Source organism: Chrysochloris asiatica, unplaced genomic scaffold (assembly GCF_000296735.1).
Source record: "Chrysochloris asiatica unplaced genomic scaffold, ChrAsi1.0 scaffold00142, whole genome shotgun sequence".
NCBI lineage: Eukaryota > Metazoa > Chordata > Mammalia > Afrosoricida > Chrysochloridae > Chrysochloris > Chrysochloris asiatica.
Genome location: NW_006408660.1, coordinates 2,225,583 through 2,243,434, shown reverse-complemented (window position 1 = coordinate 2,243,434; position 17,852 = coordinate 2,225,583). Strand labels below are relative to the sequence as shown.

General features: G+C 48.0%; 1 protein-coding gene across 1 annotated transcript in view; it reads right to left on the bottom strand.

The window, feature by feature from the left end:
- Window positions 1–1,938: 1,938 nt before the first annotated feature.
- The window catches only part of UBE3B (ubiquitin protein ligase E3B), a 52,175-nt gene continuing 36,261 nt past the window's right edge, over window positions 1,939–17,852 (bottom strand). The window contains exons 18-27 of the mRNA XM_006870438.1: window positions 15,116–15,235; window positions 12,448–12,624; window positions 12,258–12,368; window positions 9,484–9,621; window positions 9,175–9,240; window positions 6,810–6,868; window positions 4,490–4,672; window positions 4,044–4,155; window positions 2,775–2,867; window positions 1,939–2,132 (exon numbers count right to left, since the gene is read on the bottom strand). Of these exons, the coding sequence (XP_006870500.1) occupies window positions 1,941–2,132; window positions 2,775–2,867; window positions 4,044–4,155; window positions 4,490–4,672; window positions 6,810–6,868; window positions 9,175–9,240; window positions 9,484–9,621; window positions 12,258–12,368; window positions 12,448–12,624; window positions 15,116–15,235 (1,251 nt within the window). The 3' untranslated portion in view covers window positions 1,939–1,940. The remainder of the gene's footprint in view (window positions 2,133–2,774; window positions 2,868–4,043; window positions 4,156–4,489; window positions 4,673–6,809; window positions 6,869–9,174; window positions 9,241–9,483; window positions 9,622–12,257; window positions 12,369–12,447; window positions 12,625–15,115; window positions 15,236–17,852) is intronic.

The following is a 17,852-nucleotide window of genomic DNA, read 5'->3' as shown; positions in this document are numbered from 1 at the left end:
GTGTCACTGGGTGGGTTGGAAGTGTCAACTTTTTGGTTACCTGCTGAGCATCACCCAGGGACATCTTAGGGAGACTGCGGGTGTCTCCTGACACCCAGGGCCAGCCAGGCCTGGGGCGAGAAAGTGCTCCTAGTTGGTATAAAAAGCAGAACACAACCATCATGTGCTGAAGTACAAATTTAATAAAGCCTTTGATCCTATCTTAATCCATAAGTTAGCTACGAAAGACAAAAAAACACGCCACAACTTTTTAGGACCATCAAGGTATCAAATACATAACCATCACAATTTGAACACCAGCTACAAAAGTACAGATCAGTGTTTTAGATAGTGCAATATTTCCCAATGATGAATTTAATGAAATGACAAACTCCTCCTCCTCACCAAACAAAAAAACAAAAACAAACCTAACCTTGATGCTTATAAACCACTCCCTTCCAGTCCCCCACTGGTTCCGATGCTCTGGTAATAAAATCCAAATGGGATCAACAATTTTATTTTTTGCAGGCTGACAGTTCCTTAGGCCCCTGCTTGTATGTACACACATGCTCAAAAGAGATCATCACAGGAATCCAGCGTTTACAAGAGCGGCAAGTCCATAGAATCAGAAGCTACCAACAATTCTTAAATAAGAACAGTAGAAAGATGCCGTCTTTCCATCAGAGTGAAATACGCATCCTGTCCCTGGGGTTAGGCGCTCCAGCACATCCAGGCTTGGGACCCACAGGATGTGGGCATCAGACAATCTGAAGGAGGCCGTGGAGACAGGCCTTGCCTGCTTGGGTATTAGAAGGGTTTTGCTGTTTTGAAGAAAGTTGAAAGCCTGAATTGGCTCTGCAGAGCAACAGACCACTGGGCCAGACACTCCTGGCTTTGATTGGCATCTGGCCTCTGTCTTAGTGGAGGAGTGGCGGGGGTGCAAAGGAACATGAGGTGGGAGACAGCCTGACTCAACATAGACCACTGACCAGGGCCTCTACCTCCATCCCCCTGCACACTGGATAAAGTTCTGATATGAAGGGGAAGAATGAGGGCAGAGGAACAATGGGGTGGAAAAGAAAAAGAAGAGAAAAAAAGAAAACCAACCCAGAGGGTATAGGAGTTTCCTTGGCCTCATGGGCCTACTAAGTCAGTGCAAAGGACTCTGGGTTTCCCTGTGCTGAGGAGTGGAGAGGGGGCAGACCCGAGTCTCCTGGGATTGTACAATCTATGGGGTTAAGCCACTGCCAACAGGATATAGTGCCTCAGGTTAGCATTTGTTTTGTCATTAGAGAGTAAGTGGGGCACAACACTGCCCACCGGGAACCCGCAGACTTAGGGTAACAGTCAGCGCATTCTGGGAATAGAAATTGCTCTTAAGGGTCAACTCAGTGAGTGCATAAGAAGGGAGCAAAGCCGGCGGAGATGCCTGAGGCAGAGGGTGTGCAGCCCCTTGAACTCCTTCGGAGCAAGTGGGCCTGGAAGTTTGGAAAGAGGCGCTGTGGACGGGGATGGAGACAGAACCTTCGTGGGGTGCATAGAGGCGTGGCAAGGCCTTACCTGAGTAAAGAGTTTTAGGGACCGGAAAGAGCATCTGCCATGTGGCTGGCTTTGTGCACTCAGGCCAACATCATGAAAACCACTCTGGACCTTTGAAGGTCCCAGGACTTGTTCAAGCGCAGCTCACTCACCAAGTTAAGGAAAGAGAAACACTAACCCAAAGGCCAAACTATCAAAAGGAGAAGCCCGTGTGCTTGAGGAAGCCCCTGTGAAGTCGGGAAGAAAGGACCAATGTGGGCAGAATCTGGAGGTTTATTTCCCACCCCCATTCCCATTAGTACTGCCTGGAAAGCGCTGTGTCCAGTCGTCATGTGCATCTAAAGTCCTCAAGGCCACAGGAGAGTCATGGCTGTAAAGAGGGCTATGCCCTAGGGAGCCTGGGCGGGGCAGGCGGGCCTCAGCTAGGAGAGCTCAAAGCCTGTGTTCATGCTGATGGCGTATCGCAGCTTCTCCCGCAGGACACTTTTCTTGCTGTAGTTGGGTAGCTTGAGAAGATTGAAGCAGGTAGAGGAGGTGGGCAGGCGACCGCCTGGCTCCCGCTTGCGGATAGTGAAAAAACCTCGCAGGACACTGCCCAGAGTGTCCCCAGTGTCCTGAAAGCAAACAGTATACCCGGAATTGGGGTCTGGGAGGCAGCCTGCAGAGGCCTTAAAAGGGGAACACAGAGAAGCACCCTGCTCTCTCCCTGCCAGGCCCTCCGGGCCCCACATGGGAATCCTGTATTAAGCTATCAAAGGTGGGTCTTCCGCTCTGAGTGCAGCCAACACTTCCCTCCTGGCCACCTGCTTCTTGGGTCAACTTTGCTGTCACGTGTCTAGATAAGGAGGGCCCAGGGGCCCAGACGGAGACACTGTGATAGCAGTGACCCCGGATACTTCTACAATGGCTACTATTTATCAAGATCCACCAAATGCAAGGACCGTAAGTTGCCCGCTTTCCCAGGGGCACACAGCCAGCAGATGGACGAGGTGACATAAACCTGCAACTTTCACAGATCTGGTGCCCAGGACAAGCTTAGCTTGCAGCTACTAAAACAATCCCCAGGGACTCTTCCTTGAGAAGCTGAAGAAAAAGGGTATCCCAAAAAAGAGCTGATACCCTTGAACAGCCCAAGTCTGCAGAACCCTCTCCGGCCCTTTCCTATCAAGGCCCAATACAGCAGGCACCAGGGACAACCACAGAGAGGAGAGTCAAGGAACATTGCCTGAGGGGCTGACTTTCCCCAGCAGTGGTACCTGATCATCTGACACTTCAACACAACGGATGGAGAACGGAGGCTTGAGGTAGGCGAATCCCAGCAGCGGGGGCCTGGAGCAGCTGGTCACGAACTGTAACACAAGGTGGGGTCAAGCAGGATGCGCGGAGCTCGGGAACTCTCCTTCTGCGGCTGTGCCGTGAAGACTCTGTGGTTCCCTGTCTCTCGCTCACCCCTGAGTGACAGAGTGTGCCTAGCCCCTGAACTGGGGCACATGCCTCATGTCTCGTCACTAAGGCACATGACAGCTTCACCAGCAGATGTGACCAGACACACTACACAGAACAAAAACTACCAACCAGGGGCAGGTCTCATGGGGCTGAGTCTAAGTGAAGTCAGAGGCATCAGACACCCTTAGGGAGAGATGCTGACAGAAAGCACAGGGGCAGGAGAAGCAGGTGGCAGCCACCTGAGTAGGAATGGAGCGGCCTCAGGATGACAAAGACAGCAGAATGCCAGCTGCAGTGACGAGGCACACACCGCCTCAACGGCTGAGGTCCCAGGAACCCAGATGTCCAAAGGAAGCTATGTCAGAACACTTCTATCTGTCTCAGAAGATGGCAAAATGCTTATAATATACTGGTCAATAAAAACACGGGCAAAATCACATTATTCTGTCTTTACCAAAACACACACTTATCAAAGGCATACAGTGCCTCTACAGAACATGTCAGCTTTGCAGGTATCAGAACCAGAAAGCAAGGTGGACCACCCTGTGACACACTTTGAACACTCACACCAGGAAGTGGTTAAAGGCAGTTACTCAACTTGCAAAAACAGACATTGGTATCAGACTCATCATTTGAGTGCATGTGTGTTTTGGGTTATTCTGTGTTAAGTATGTTAAAAGGGTACACAGACAGTCCCTGGTTAGTAGGAATGGAGACTGTTAAAAATTTTGCTTTTGTGAGGCAGTAAGCATTGTTTACTTCTGTAACAAAAGGAAAGAAAGAAAAGAGAGATGTCAGCCTGGCCCGATGGGTGAAGAAGGAGGCAGTGCTGAGCCGTCTCCCCATCTGCACTGGGTCCTTGTCTCAGCAGGGAGGGCTGCAGTAGACTGGCAGGCTCACCTGACTTGGCCTCGCCTCTCTCTGGTTACTGCCTGTCCTACCGTATGGGGAGAGGATATGCTGACAATATAGGAGGTCCTCTTGGTGATTTATTTCTAGTGTAAATGATTACCTTGGCTGGCCTCTAAGTTTATGAGATTATGTATGTCTGAACATGGGTACAGCAATGAATAAAGTACCTTCAGAAACATGGCTCTCTCGGCGGGCGTGAAGTCCGAGGCCAGGATATCCCACAGCCAAATGATGACTCTGTGACTTCCGTGAAAACCCCCGTAGTACACTGTGTGTTTCCTGCAAACAGTCCAGACATTGGGCACACACCGATAGACATGGCAGGCGCTGGATTTTAGGTAAGCAGGCCCAATGAGTTCGGGCAGGTCTGGGTACATGATGGCCTTCCTTTGAAAGCCACAAGCCAGACTTTCAGAACTTCATCTCTCTGGCAGAAGCCAGTCACACACTTCCTAGAGCTTCCAAGTCAAGTGGCTGGACTTCTTTTCCCGGAGCAATTCAACTGAGGAGTGTGGAGAAGGGCAGTGGGAGACAGGCCGCTGAAAACACCGCCCACAAGGAACCCAGCTAGGGAGGCCTAAGAATCTCTCATACACACAACCACACCCCTTACTTTAAATCTTCCAGATCAATCTCAGCGTTGTCACCAGAGATGAGACGCTGCAGTTCGGGGGTGGAGAACATTCGGATCCACTCGGGCTGGATAATGGAGCGGAACCCACTGATGAGAGCAGCCGTCTGATTTTTTATTTGAGTGTGCATCCGAAAATGTGCCATCAGATGGATGTAACTGATCCTGTTGCCAGCAAGGCAGAGGGAACAATGGATATGAGCAGGACAGGGCACGGAAAGATGACTTCACAGAAATGGTTACTCAGGGCCCCAGCATATCTCTGTAAAACAGTGCAATAGACGAGGGACGGCAGAGTGTGCCAGTCCTGAGCTCCACCTCCAAGGGCGTTCCCTCAGCCACTGCCCCCACAAGCACTCTCCAGGTAAGAGTGCTTTTCTACTGACTTAACCTAATCCTTATGGACAAAAACCGTTGCAGACAGAGTTTAGTCTTCCATTCAGTGTTTCAAGAGAAAAAACATTTCATGTGGAAGCTTCAATCAAAACTCTGCTAGTCTGGATTAACAGCTGACAGCCGTGGAAAGGCAAGTCTGCAGCAGGTTAATCTGAACTTCACCTGGGAAATCAGAACTGCCAATATCAGTCCCAGGTAAAGGGTCCCTGGGATCTGCTTTTATGAACACAGTGGGGGGAGGGGGCACATCTATAACCATCTAAGACTATTCTACTGAACAGGTTAATGAATCCCCAGCAGTCTTGCCAGCATTGCTGATTTCTTAGCAAACCATTTTTTCAGAGATTGAAGAATTGAGCCCAGCCCAGGTTTGATTCTCATAGATTCTGTATTACCAGAGCCCAAGAGAGCTGCTCTATCCCCCAACGCTCAGACCTTACTTTCTGGTCTGACTTTAACAGACCCCTATTTTTTTCTTAATTACCCAGCAGCAAATCTGTAGCATTTTCCTACTGTTGCTGCTCTTTTCATATACTCTTTGAAGCAGGTTACTATTTTACCAAGAGAGAGCAAGACTGAGAGTTTTCCCTCTGACACTCAGAAGCACAAGGTTAGGTACCCGCCTGGAGAGGAAACCAGGTAGGGCTAAGTCGGTTGAGTGAGTCGACAGGATAGAATAAGACTACTGCCATTATACGGAGGGCTTCAGCCAAGAACATCGACGGCTTTGTTCAATTAATTTCCACAGAGGTTTCAAGGCAGAGTCGCAACCTCACTCCATAAACACAGCCCACACTGACCTACTTCCTCTGGCGATGATACAGCTCCTGCCATCACCTCTGGTCAGATCACCTGGTGAAACAAGGCCTTTCTGGGGGCGGCGGGTCCCATGGCATGTCACACAGCAGGTGGTGGTGACAATTCCTGCTCCCATTATTAACCCCTCAGGGATGGTGTTCACATGTGTTATCTTAGGGTGAGCCTCAGAAGCAGCCTCAGAGTGGTGACAGGTCACACGGCCTTCCTTCCATCCCCAACTTGAGCTCACTGCCACTTCTAGGTTTTCATACTAGTGCTCCATGGTCAAGGGACAGAGCTAGATGTTTTCATGCTGATGAGAACAGTCTGCGCTCCTGACTCCTCTGACAGTCTATAATCGGAAACTCCCGAGTGCAAACTGACCAGGTCACAGGACCCAAAAGGGCCACAATGTGACAAGCGGCCAATTCAAATGACTGCTATTAGACAGGAAGGCTCAGAGGAAGGGTTCAAATGCTGAGGGGAGCCAGGTGCCAGCAAGACTGACAGCATGAACAAAGGGCCAACTGTTCTGGTTAGGTATGAAGAGGACCAAGTGGACGGTGTACTGATGGGTTTGACTCTAGAGGTGGAAAAGGGTGGCATTTGTAACAGGTTCCCCAAAGCCTGTTATCTGAGATAACAGCTGCCAGCCTGTAGAATCTCCTCAATTCCCAAGTCCATGCACACTGTTGGCTATCTCTGAATTCATCACTGTGTATTCAGAAGAACAGTCTCTCATACAAAGTACAATGCCACATGCTATTGTCCCACAACAACTGCCCCTTCCTGGTGTCTTTCTGCCTGCATTGAGGCCAATGTGCCTCAACAGCTCCATCCGTCTGCATCTGGAGCCATCATTAAACACCTCAAAACATGGTGGCCTGGACCTCTGACCTTTGAAGTACTACAGACAAAAGTCAAGTGTCAAGTGCAAATCAAGTTGAATATAATTTCTGCCTCTGAATTGTAACCAGGAAATTCCATTACCACGTTTATGGCCTCTTTGTACTTCGCTCTATTTTTAATCAATTCTCACTATAAGTTCTGAGAGCCCGAATGAAGGCTTTTCAAGCGGCGACCTTAAAAATCACATTGCTGTACTCACTTATTTTCATTTGTAACGGGGATGGTCTTCCCTCCAGGAACCAGTTCATGGCAAACGAGCTGGAGAAGAAGACGGGGCGTCATTACTAGATGATCCTCGTAGGGAAACAATGGCCACACAAGAGAATTCAGTTGATACGTGTTTGGAACATCATTTTTCACAGAAAGCCAGGCTTCACAATAACAAGCAGACCTTGTGTGATCAATAATAAAGGTTTCTTCTCACATGAGCCTCCTTGTTCAAACATCTGTATTAAGGTTGCAGGCCATCTTGAAGGGGAATGTACCACCACTTTTTAGCACACATTTAGAATGAGTAAAGGAATTTTGATGCATCCATACGCTGGAACATATGGTGCTGTAGGATAAGTAGTAGACTGATAATCACAAGGTCAGCAGTTCAAACCCACCAGCCATTCTTGGAAATCCTATACAGGATCACTATGAGTTGGAACCAACTCAACTGCATTTAACAATAACATACATAGGAACACTATGAAGCTAATAACAAACATGATGGAAAGGTAGAAAAAGCTGATTATAATCAGTATGCATTGGGTGGTATCGTTTCTTGGAGAGAGGGAAAAAAATTATATATATATATACGCTCAGGGGAAAATTCTAGAAGGACATAGAGAATACATTGACAGGAGTATTGTCTGGGCACTGACATTACAAGCGGACTTCATTTTTACCTGCAGGTGCTTTTTTTTTTGGTGAGAGGGTACACATCACAACAGGTTTCCATTAAAACAATTTCTACACATACTGTTTTATGATGTTAATGGCTATCTTTTTTTTTTTCCATTTCATTTTTTTCCACAAACTTTTTGAAACCCTCTTGTTACAAGATAATTTTTTAAAGGACCACAGTAATAATGGATGATTATTTTACAAACCAATCTGTTATTTAGCTAAAAGATGTCCTCATGAAATAATCTGAGTTCAAGGTTTAGAGAGTATCTCAGGGTGATAGTTCGGAGAGTCGTCCAATCTTAACTGGTCTAGTAAGTATGAACTTTTTACAGATTTGAGACTATTACACATTTTGCTCCCATTCTACAAGGACCCATCTGTTGTGCGACGGATCAGAATGGTCAGTAGCAGTAGCCGGGCACCATTTAGTTCTTCTGGTCAACCTGTAGCTTTTTATGGATGATTTTTCCGTTCAGAGTTTGCATTATTTTGATAGGAAAAAATTTAAAATGTCCTTGTTAAAAGGTATGTGAGGAAGAAAAATCAAAACCTGACTGCAGATTTATTTGGACAACAAATAAATAAACACTAAAACCAACTCTCTCAACTTATCTATAACACTTCTGTGAGCACAAAGGATGTGGGTGGGTTTGACCCAAAAACCAAGGGATGTGTTGAAATGGTCATTGTTTTGTTAGATATATCTTCACCACAAAAAAGAAACAAGGAAGCATGTGCAAAGTAGTCAACACAACAATGTCTGGCACTTAATTGCTCAAGAAATGTTTGCGACAACCAAAAATAAAAATAAATAAGGGAAAGGCTGTGTAATTTTAAAGCTAATTTTAGCATGAACTCTATTAATACACTGTAACTCTAAAGATGGTGAAAGGAAGGAGGACTATTGTCCCCCTGCTGTCACATCTTGGGGAAGCCACAGGATCTTCCAGCTGGAAAGGCCCTTAGGAAGCATCCAGCCCAGTGTTTCCCAAAAGAGGTTCCCAGGCACCCCTGGTGGTAGGCCATGATTGAGCCAATGGCCCTGCGAGGGATAGCACTTTTTGCTTCTCTGAAGGAGGGGTTGCTCTCATGGGATCTTGGAGCCCCCGTGGCCCTGCAGGAGGAGGACAGGGCACATGTGGGTTCCCAAGTACACAGAGCGTCAAGGACCCAGGTCTGACAAGCGACACAAAACTGCTGAGGACAATGTGAGCCTGAGGGACCTCTGTGAGGTGACAAAGACTATGTGTGGAGCTCCTGGCATGGCTTCTCAGAGCACATGTCCATGGACCTGTGGATGTGACTGAGTGGTGAGCAGCTGGACAGAAGTCGGGCAGCAGCTCGTGGAGGAGTCATGCTTTCAAGGGGCTTTCCGTCCTCTCTGCTCTGGATGTTGAGCATAGCCAAGACAGAGCTCTGTAAGAGGCAACTTCTTTCCTTTCCCTAAGTCATCACAATCTAACCCTCAGCATGATAACAAGTGGGCATTAGGGCGTCCATCGGGGACTGCCTACCATGCAGGATAGGCAAAGTAGGCTCTCTAAGGAACCAGGCTAACTGGGAAGGAAAGGACTCAAGTTTGGTATCTCCCAGAAACCACCAGGCCTGGGCAGGTCTCCGGAAACCAATGGTGGGAAGGGAAAGGAGACCTTGGCCAGAGGTTGACCTACCTGACCCATCACATCTTCATCATACGAGAGCGTCAGGCCCAGGTCAGCGATGTCCCCATCGTAGCGCTAATGCAATAAAGAGGAAGGGGGAAAGGATACGGCTGAGGGGCGCTCTGCCTTTCAAGAATCCTTCCCCTCCTTCCTACCAGGTACTCTTTCGTAGTGTTAACAAAAGGCCACCCATGCTCTTGAGGGAACCCCCAGTGGAGAGGAGGGTGTGGTTCCTTCACCAGAGCAAGATGGGGGTGGCAGGGCAGCTTATTCAGACAGGGCAAAGCTGCACCTAGTGGGAGCTCCCTCTACACTGACCTTGATGGAAGTGAGGTTTTTATAGAACTCCGAGTCCAGAGAAGGCAGCTCGTCCACCGAGCTGTAGAAGAGGCTGTGGTGGTGCCCAAGCAGCTGGCTCAGGAAGAAGGAGGCGAAGGGCACATCCACCACAATTCCCTGGGAGGAAAGACATGGGCACTGGCAAGGTACCGTCCAGAACACCCTCTCCTTGGGTTGATCGGGGCGGCCCTAGTGCCCTGTGGCAGCCCCAGGCCCTCCTACATTTTCACTCTGGAAAGTAATCACTCCACATTGTCCTGGTATGGCACTTTGAGATAAAGCATTAGACTGCAAGGTCGGTTTGAACCACAAGGTTGGCAGATCAAGCTTACCAGCTGCTCCTTTGAAACCCTATACAGGGTTGCTATGCATCGGATCCAGGTCGATGGCACTTAACAACAACAACAGTCACTGAATAAACAAACTCTCTACTAGGGACATGACAGCAGAGAGGATAAGGCACAGGTTTTAGAGGTTAGGGACCAAGCCTAGCCTTGCTACTGCCAGGTTAGGTGACTCTGTGTGGGGTCTTAACCAAACAGCTGGTTTTTTGCCTGGACATGGGGACTTGTCCCTTCTCAGTTAGGATTCAATGAAAGCACAAACTGAAGTGTGGGCACAGTGCCTGACCCTGTCAAGCTCTCAGGGCAATGGTCGGTGGTGGGTGTGGCCTCACCTGACGCAGTGGAGGAAGGTTTGAGGAGAAAGAGAAACCTCAGCTAGACCTACCGGGGCAGGGCACGTCTAGGCCATAGGCACATTCCAGGGAAGAACTGCAGGTCTGTCTGGTCACAGGACAGTATGAGTGTGGGAGGGCTAATGAGGCCAGAGAGGCAGGTAGGGCCAGGTCAGCCTCACTGGAGTCTGCATTCTACCCTGGGGGCGCACAGAAGGGAAGCGAGGGAGGAAGACAGAAGGCCACTGTATAAAGCAGGGAGAGCCACCAGCTGCTAACAGTAGGCTCACGTAGGGGTGGCAAGGAGTGTGGTGAGGGGAAGTTTTGGAGGTGAGGTCAGTCACATTCAATGACCACACTACTCCTCACATGGGGCCCAACCTAGAAAACCCAAGCTGCTGTTGAGTCAGTTCTAACTCATGGTGATCCCACAGGCAGAGCAGAACTTGGCTCCATAGGGGTTTTCAAGGCTGGCACCATTCGGACACAGATCACCAGGCCTTGCTTCTCAGGTGTCTCTAGATGGGTTCAAATCGCCAACCTTCTGGCTACTAATCAAGTGCTTAATCATTTGTGCTTCCCAAGGCCCCAATGCACAGGGCCCAGTAGGGATCAATTCCTCTCCTCAGCACGGTCATTGTAGGAGGGGAGGAAAGGAGACTAGTAAGTGGACGAGGATGCTCTGAATACAGGAAGCCTTGCCCAGACTCCTGGTCTTGGGCATACAGCCTGTGCCCATGCAGGTCTTAACTGGGTCTTGTTTTTTTAAATGGGGGCAGTGGACTGAAGGAATTCTTGGGTGGTACAAACAGTTAATGAGCTTAGCTGCTCACCAGAACGTTGGAGGTTTGTGTTCACTCAGAAGCACCTCGAAGAAAGGACTGGTGATGTACTTCTGGAAAACCAGTCACTGAGAGCCCTATAGGGCACTGTTGTCCTTGGACACAGGAAAGCAATTGGTGGCTGAGGGAGAACAACTGCTGTTGACTGAGGGTCTGAGAGGGGCTCCTGTGCACACGCTACTCCTTTCCTATGAGCTGGGAGCGGCCTCTGCTTTGCAGATGTGTCAGCAGAGAGGGCAGCCTGAGCCACTCAGCTGGGACAGGGCTGCAGGTGGTCTGGAAGGAGTCTGGGCATCTGTTCTTGGTTATGGCTGGGCTGTTTCCAAGTGCAGTCAGGCCAGTCTGCTCTACTCATGGTTTCCTTCTCTCGTGTGGAAATGGCCGCCCACTCTTCTTGCTTGGTGAGCACAGTGGGAGTGAGATGAGTGTGCCCAGGTGACTCATTTCCTTGGTGCCAGGTGAGTGTAGACCCCAAGCCCAACCTGAAGGTGATGCAGGGTGGACCGCTGAGAAGTGGACGGCTGAGGGATGCATGCTGTGGTGCTGCCTCCTTCCACAGAGGGTCACCTAGCTCAATGCGAGGAACACCAGCTTGAGTCTGCTGGGAGACCTCACAAAACCAAGGAGACACCATTCCTCTGCGTGTCAAAAGTGAGGATACAGCCCCAATTTACTGGGGCCAGTGGGAGGCATACATTTTCACCTCACTCACACACAGCTGGCAAGGCTTGGCCATGCGCTGTGAGCTCTGTGCTACTTCTTGTTCTAGTCTGCAGGTCCACTCCCGGGAGCCTGGGGCTCATTGTGAAGCACGCAAATAAAAACAGATGGGAAAACAGCTATATCAACTACAAGAACACCACAAAGTGTTTGCCCTCCTAAAACCACGACTGAGTTCTGGCCCACCAGTTCTCACAGGTCAGGGCAGGAGAGGATGGACTCTGAAACCGGCTGCCCAGTGTTCCAATGTGACTCTCCCTGCCTGAGTAACTATGAAGCTCGGGGCAGTGAGTTCTCTGAGCCTCTCCATTCCCTTGTTCTAGGCCAAGTCATGAGACTACTGAGAGGCTCAGACAAGATAAGGTGTATAAAGCAATATTGGAGTCACACCACTACTGGTTCCCAATGCTCTCTTCCATACGGTACCTTAATGATGAAGTGTTTTTACAAGGCAGGGCCTCATCAGGACAATGTTTTACTGTACATTTTAGTTCAGCGTTCCTCAATGTGCCTACCTCATATACAGCTTTCCCCAGCATCTTCCCCACAAACTCAAAAAGCTGCAGGTAATTCTCATGGATGTAGGAAGTAGGCGAAGGATATAGCCTCTCGTCCCCACTGGTGGTCTGAAAAACAAAACAGGGGGTGTCGTACCTGTCACCTCAAGTTTATTGCTGGCCACCCTGCTCTCGGGCCCCTACATACCTTGAACAGATTGAGTGCTGGGTCGAAGACCCTCTTGATGATCTCCTCTAGGAACTCCTTGAAAACGCCGTCCTGGTCGATCCCTGCCTCATCCACCCCGAGGTCATTGACAAACTTCACTCGGATCACACCCTTCATGGCGTGCTGGGAGAGCTGCCTCAGCTGCTCATAGCCGTCCTGCGCCGAGCAGAGGTGAAGCCCTTTAGCATTCCAGACGCCCTCCCAGGCCTCCTCTGCCTGTGGAGCTTTCCCTGTGTGATTACTGAACGTGCAAGTCTGGGCAGGTTTTATAAGCCTGCAGTGGGCGCAGGAAAGCTGCTCTCACCTGCTTGCCAACAAGAGCCCGTTAACATGGAAAGGTGACTTCCCAGCTCTCTGGCCAGGAAGACAGCCCTCGAGAGCAGCAGAGCAACATGGGGAATTAGTAATTGGGACAGAGGCCTGGTTCTCTCTGTTGCTGACACTGAGCAACCTGAGAACAGAGCCTTTCTGGCCTCAGTTATGCCTGGGACGTGGCCAAAGGACAGGTGGGCTTAGACACGTCTAAGGTTCTTCTGGTTCTGAAATGTAGTGTTCTAGTCCATATTCATCTTTACCTGTGAGGTGACCCACAGCTAGAAGCCAGATCCACACCATGGTCTTCAACAGAAACCCACAGAACAGGAATCAAAGCCCCCAATAGTGAATGGAGGTAACAGCAGTTTTTGATGCCCCCTTGTGTCCAAATCAAGCAAAGGTCACTGGGCTTCTTGTTTTAATAGCCAAACCATCAGATGGAGAGCGGGGGACATTGAGTAAGTCACCCTCTCCCTTCCTAATTCAGTAACCACATCTGTGACAGGCATGCTCCATGGGATGTAAGAGCACGATGTGCTTTGCCTGCCATCCTTGGATGTCCCCGTATTGACAGGGATGTCTGTTTCCCAGAAGCAATGCCATTCAGGTGGGAGTCAGAAAATTGCACCAACTCCCAGAAACCATGACAATCTCACATCTAGTTCATCCAGGGGGTGCCAGCCACATCTACACATCTGAGTGGGTAGTAAGGCTGCAGGGAAGGACAGGCAGGTGTTTTTAGAGACCGGGGGACGGTAGGAAGAGAGGGTACAACTGGGCTTTCCCTTCTTTGAGCCACAGCAGAGGTTGCAAACTGGTGGCTCTCAAGTACAATTAGGTAAGAAGACAGATACCTGACTTGTAGTTAGTTTATAAAATTGAATTTGTTCATAACAAAAAACATCTGAGGATTTGGCTTCTCTGAGAACATCAGAACATTCTGGATCCTAAATCTTCTCCCAGCCACAATCACATGCAGGTGAGGAAGGGAGCCAATCTTCTCTAGGAGGCCAACAATCCCACTCAGCAACTTACTCACGGGGTTGCTTTTCTTACATTAATGTTGTGTTCAGCCAGTTCTGACTTATGGCAACCTGTAACTTAGGGTTTCTGAGAAGCAGTTGACCTTACAGGTAGCAGTCTAGTGCTTATCCTAGAGCGCCACTCCAGGACTACGTTTCTTACATGTTATTGTTAGGTGTCAATGAGTCAGTTCTGACTCACAGTGAACTTGTATAGGGTTTCTGAGGCTGTAAATCTTAGCAGGAGCAGCTGGTGGGCTTGAACCACAGACCTTGTGGTTCTGTGGACGCACTCTACCAGCATTACTCCTCACGTGATCTGCAGGGCCCCACTTGGTAAGAATGTCACAACCCCCACTGTCTAGCACATGCTGCCTTTCCCAGCAGATTGGGGTGCCTCACAACACAAACAAGCTCTCCACTGAGAAGCATCACAACCTGGTGCAAATGGGAGGAAGGCTGCTACCTGGTGCCGTTGGCTGATGCCTGGCTATGTGGCCTTGCATGGCATGGAATCCATGGCTCTCCTATGCTGCAGAATAGGCTAGTAACGAGCTGTGGCCCGAGTGTGATAAAAGGTCTACAAACAGGCCTGGGTGAGTGAACTAAGCCAAACCTTATCTGGGGACGGGACTGGACTCACTCACCAACTGTGCCACTGGTAAGACTAGTGCCAACACTGTGCACTATACAACCTGGGGCGATGTCTCGCTCTCTCTCACACTGGTGACATGGTAGGTGTGTACATTTGTTATGACAATCTGCTTGCAGATTGTAGCCAGGATTTGTTCCAGCAGAATCAGTGTATTCGGACTATTTTCTGACACATGAAGGTAAAAATGTTTTGAGGACAGGGTACCAATTTCTAATTTACATGAAGCTGCCATTAGGTGGTGAGCTAGACCCTGGGTTTGGCTAAGGTGAGCCACTTCCCTTGTATCTCCTAAGCATAGTTCTACAAGGAACTTCCAGCTTTGCAGACTATATGTTCTGGGACAAATGTGTTTCTCTGTCTGGTGCAGTACACTTCACATTGACACTCTAGTCCACACATTGACAGTGGGCATGTGGACAAACATGAGAACGTCAGGGTCTCTGCAGTCCTATTTTGATGCTCTAGCCCAGGGGCCCTTGTGGGTGGAGGAAGAGAAACACTAGGGTGTGGCTGACTAGCATGAAGGCCAGGCTTCATCAGACAGCTATTCAGAGCAGTTGATGAGACAAATGGCCTCTTTCCTGCTCCCAGAGTCTTAATTTCAACATCAACACATCGAGTTCTGTCATAGGCTTCCATTGGCCTCACCACTCACCTCCAACATCCGGGACCGTCGAATTGTAATGTGAGTGACGTGTGGGGATGCAGAGCTGGTCTCCACAAGCCCTAGTTTCTCCTTCTCCTTGGTAACCATGTTTCGAAACAGGAGAACTCTCTGAAAGGAGCAAAGGTGGGATCAGAACTTAAGCCAACAAAATACTTCACAAAATCATCAACGTTAAAGTCACATGCTGTGGGAAGTAACCAGAAGGGACACTATGGCATGAGCTGCTGGCTAGAAGTATCTTGTAAGAACAGTGACTGTTCCCGGAAACATTTCTGGGAATGAAAGATCAGTTAACCCTTGAACAACATGGGGGTTAGGGGTGCTGAATCCCAGGCAGTTAAAAGTCCATGCGTAAATTCTGACTCCCCCAAACTTAACCACTACTATCCTACTGTGGACTGGAAGCCTTACGAATAACCTAAGCAGTCGATTAACACAGAGTTTGCATGTTACATGTATTATACACAGCACACCTATATAAAAGCTGAGTTTTCAATATGAGGTAAGAAGGTATTTTGTAAAACGTGCAAGATTTTCATGCACTGCTGGCTTAGCTGCAGCGACAGCTTCCCAAGTCTCCTTTTTGTTTTCTGACAATGGTCCTTACCGCTGGATTTATTTATTACGAAATGGTGGACAGCCACAGCTGCAGATCAAACCAACCAACTTTTTCTTGTCATGACTTTTCTCTGCGTCCTAGAACTACTTCCAGCATCAGTAGTGGCAGTCTACATGGGTCCAAGGGTGCTAGTCAAACGTTTACAGCATTGCACTAAATACAATGAAAAATGCACAAGAACTACAAGAAATCCTTTTTTATTATGATATGCAATCTACTAGAGAAGCGACATGGTCATGCAGAGATGATTAGGGTCACATGGCATTAAAAAAAACAACAACAAAAAGGATCCCCATAGAAGTGGACCTGTGCAGTTCTAGCCTGTGTTGTTCAAGGGAAAACTGTATTGTTGAATCCTTGCCAAGGAAGAAATGGTCCACCCAGAAAACTGCTTGGCAGTAGCCAGAATGATCCAGGGGAAAGCCTCGCTCCCCTTCAGTTGATAATCCACAGTAGAAACCTAGCAAAGATCAAGTCACAGAGCTGTTCTAGACAGATGCACCTGCTTTAAAGGAAATCAATATTACGAAAGGAAAAAATCAGGAACATTTCAAGGCTAATACTTTTCACTGACAGAAATTTAAAAAATGGTCCTAGAGTATAAAGCTTTTTGACCTTTTATCTGTGCCCACAGGCCAGGCCCTCAAGCACACCAGAGTCTCCCCAGTAATATTTCTCAACTGGAATTTGAAAAGACTCCTCTCCCGAGGCTCAAGATTTAGAAATGTCAAAAGAAATATCCAACAGTTCTGTTCATTAGGTAGCTAGGTCTTAATAACTTCATATATTTATGTCTTAAGAACTTAGTAGCTAAATTTAAAAACAAAAATATCCCACATAACTTAAAAATGAAATACTGTATTTTTATTTCATTTAAAAATCACTACACGTGTGTGCTAGTAGGACATGTGTGCATGTTGGGCATTGTACAGCTTCTGAAACTCCGGTATTGGATTGCATGCCACCACCTTCAATTCCTGTTCCACACTGATTTTTATCATAGCAACTCTGAAAACTCAGCTTTGTATACAATATCATCAAAAAGACAGTAGTGCAATCTGATATTGAAACTCAACTACCATAACTGGAAGGTGTCATGGTGACCAACATAGCTCACTGTGTTTCTCTTGCAGATCTGAAACCTCCTGAGGCATCATTTGTGAATGGCAAATACACAGGATAGAGATTCTAGGCACCATGTGATGGAAATGCTGTGGTCATAATGCCTAACAGGACTGAATCCACAGACAAATAGGTTTTAAATCTGAGACCACCAAAGTGGAACAGGCTCAGGAAAAAATGGGCTGGGGTACCACTTCCAATTAGGAATACCTGGAGACTTGAAAAACAGAAGACTCAGAGGACTAACAAGCATTGTCTACAAATCTCAGAAGGTTTACTTCACAGATTAGAGGTTCCCTTTTTGGGGACTGTTCAAGGACCAAAGGCATAGGAATTACAGAGTAGACTGGTTTAATATGAGGCAGAGTGTTTTATCACTTGGGAGAGTACGGATATGAAGCCCCAGGTTTTTCTATCAGTGGTGAGTTTGGGGATAGAAGCGGTTCCCTCAACAAGGGTCTGTTTAGCTAGGTAATCTCCACCCAGTCCCTTCAATTCTGACTGTCTGCTGTCAAGAGAACTAAGAATTTGAACAGTCACACCCGTCTGGACATCACTGCCTTAGAATAGCCACCACAACTATTAGAATCAAGGTCGAAACAACATCAGAGAGCAGCAAGGGTTAAGTACCTCAGCCAAGTGAAGATTAATTATCAACCATTTGAGATCAAAAGGGCAACACTTATCCAAGGACAAAGTGCAGAAAGGTTCGGCAAGGAGGAACGGTAATGGGAGAAATGAAACAAAACATGTCTGAATTGTGCAATGGACAGGTAAGGTTTAATCTATAATAAAAGGAGTTTTCTTTAAAAAAAACAAACAAACACAAATGTCTACTTTGTTTAAGAAATAAACAGGGTACATCTAGACCCTAAAGAGCCATATCCACAGGACACCCCTTTCAAGGTCTCTTATGTCTGTTGACACCACACTGTCTGGTTTCCCTCCTGCCTCTGATTACCCCATCTACCCAGGCCGGCTCGG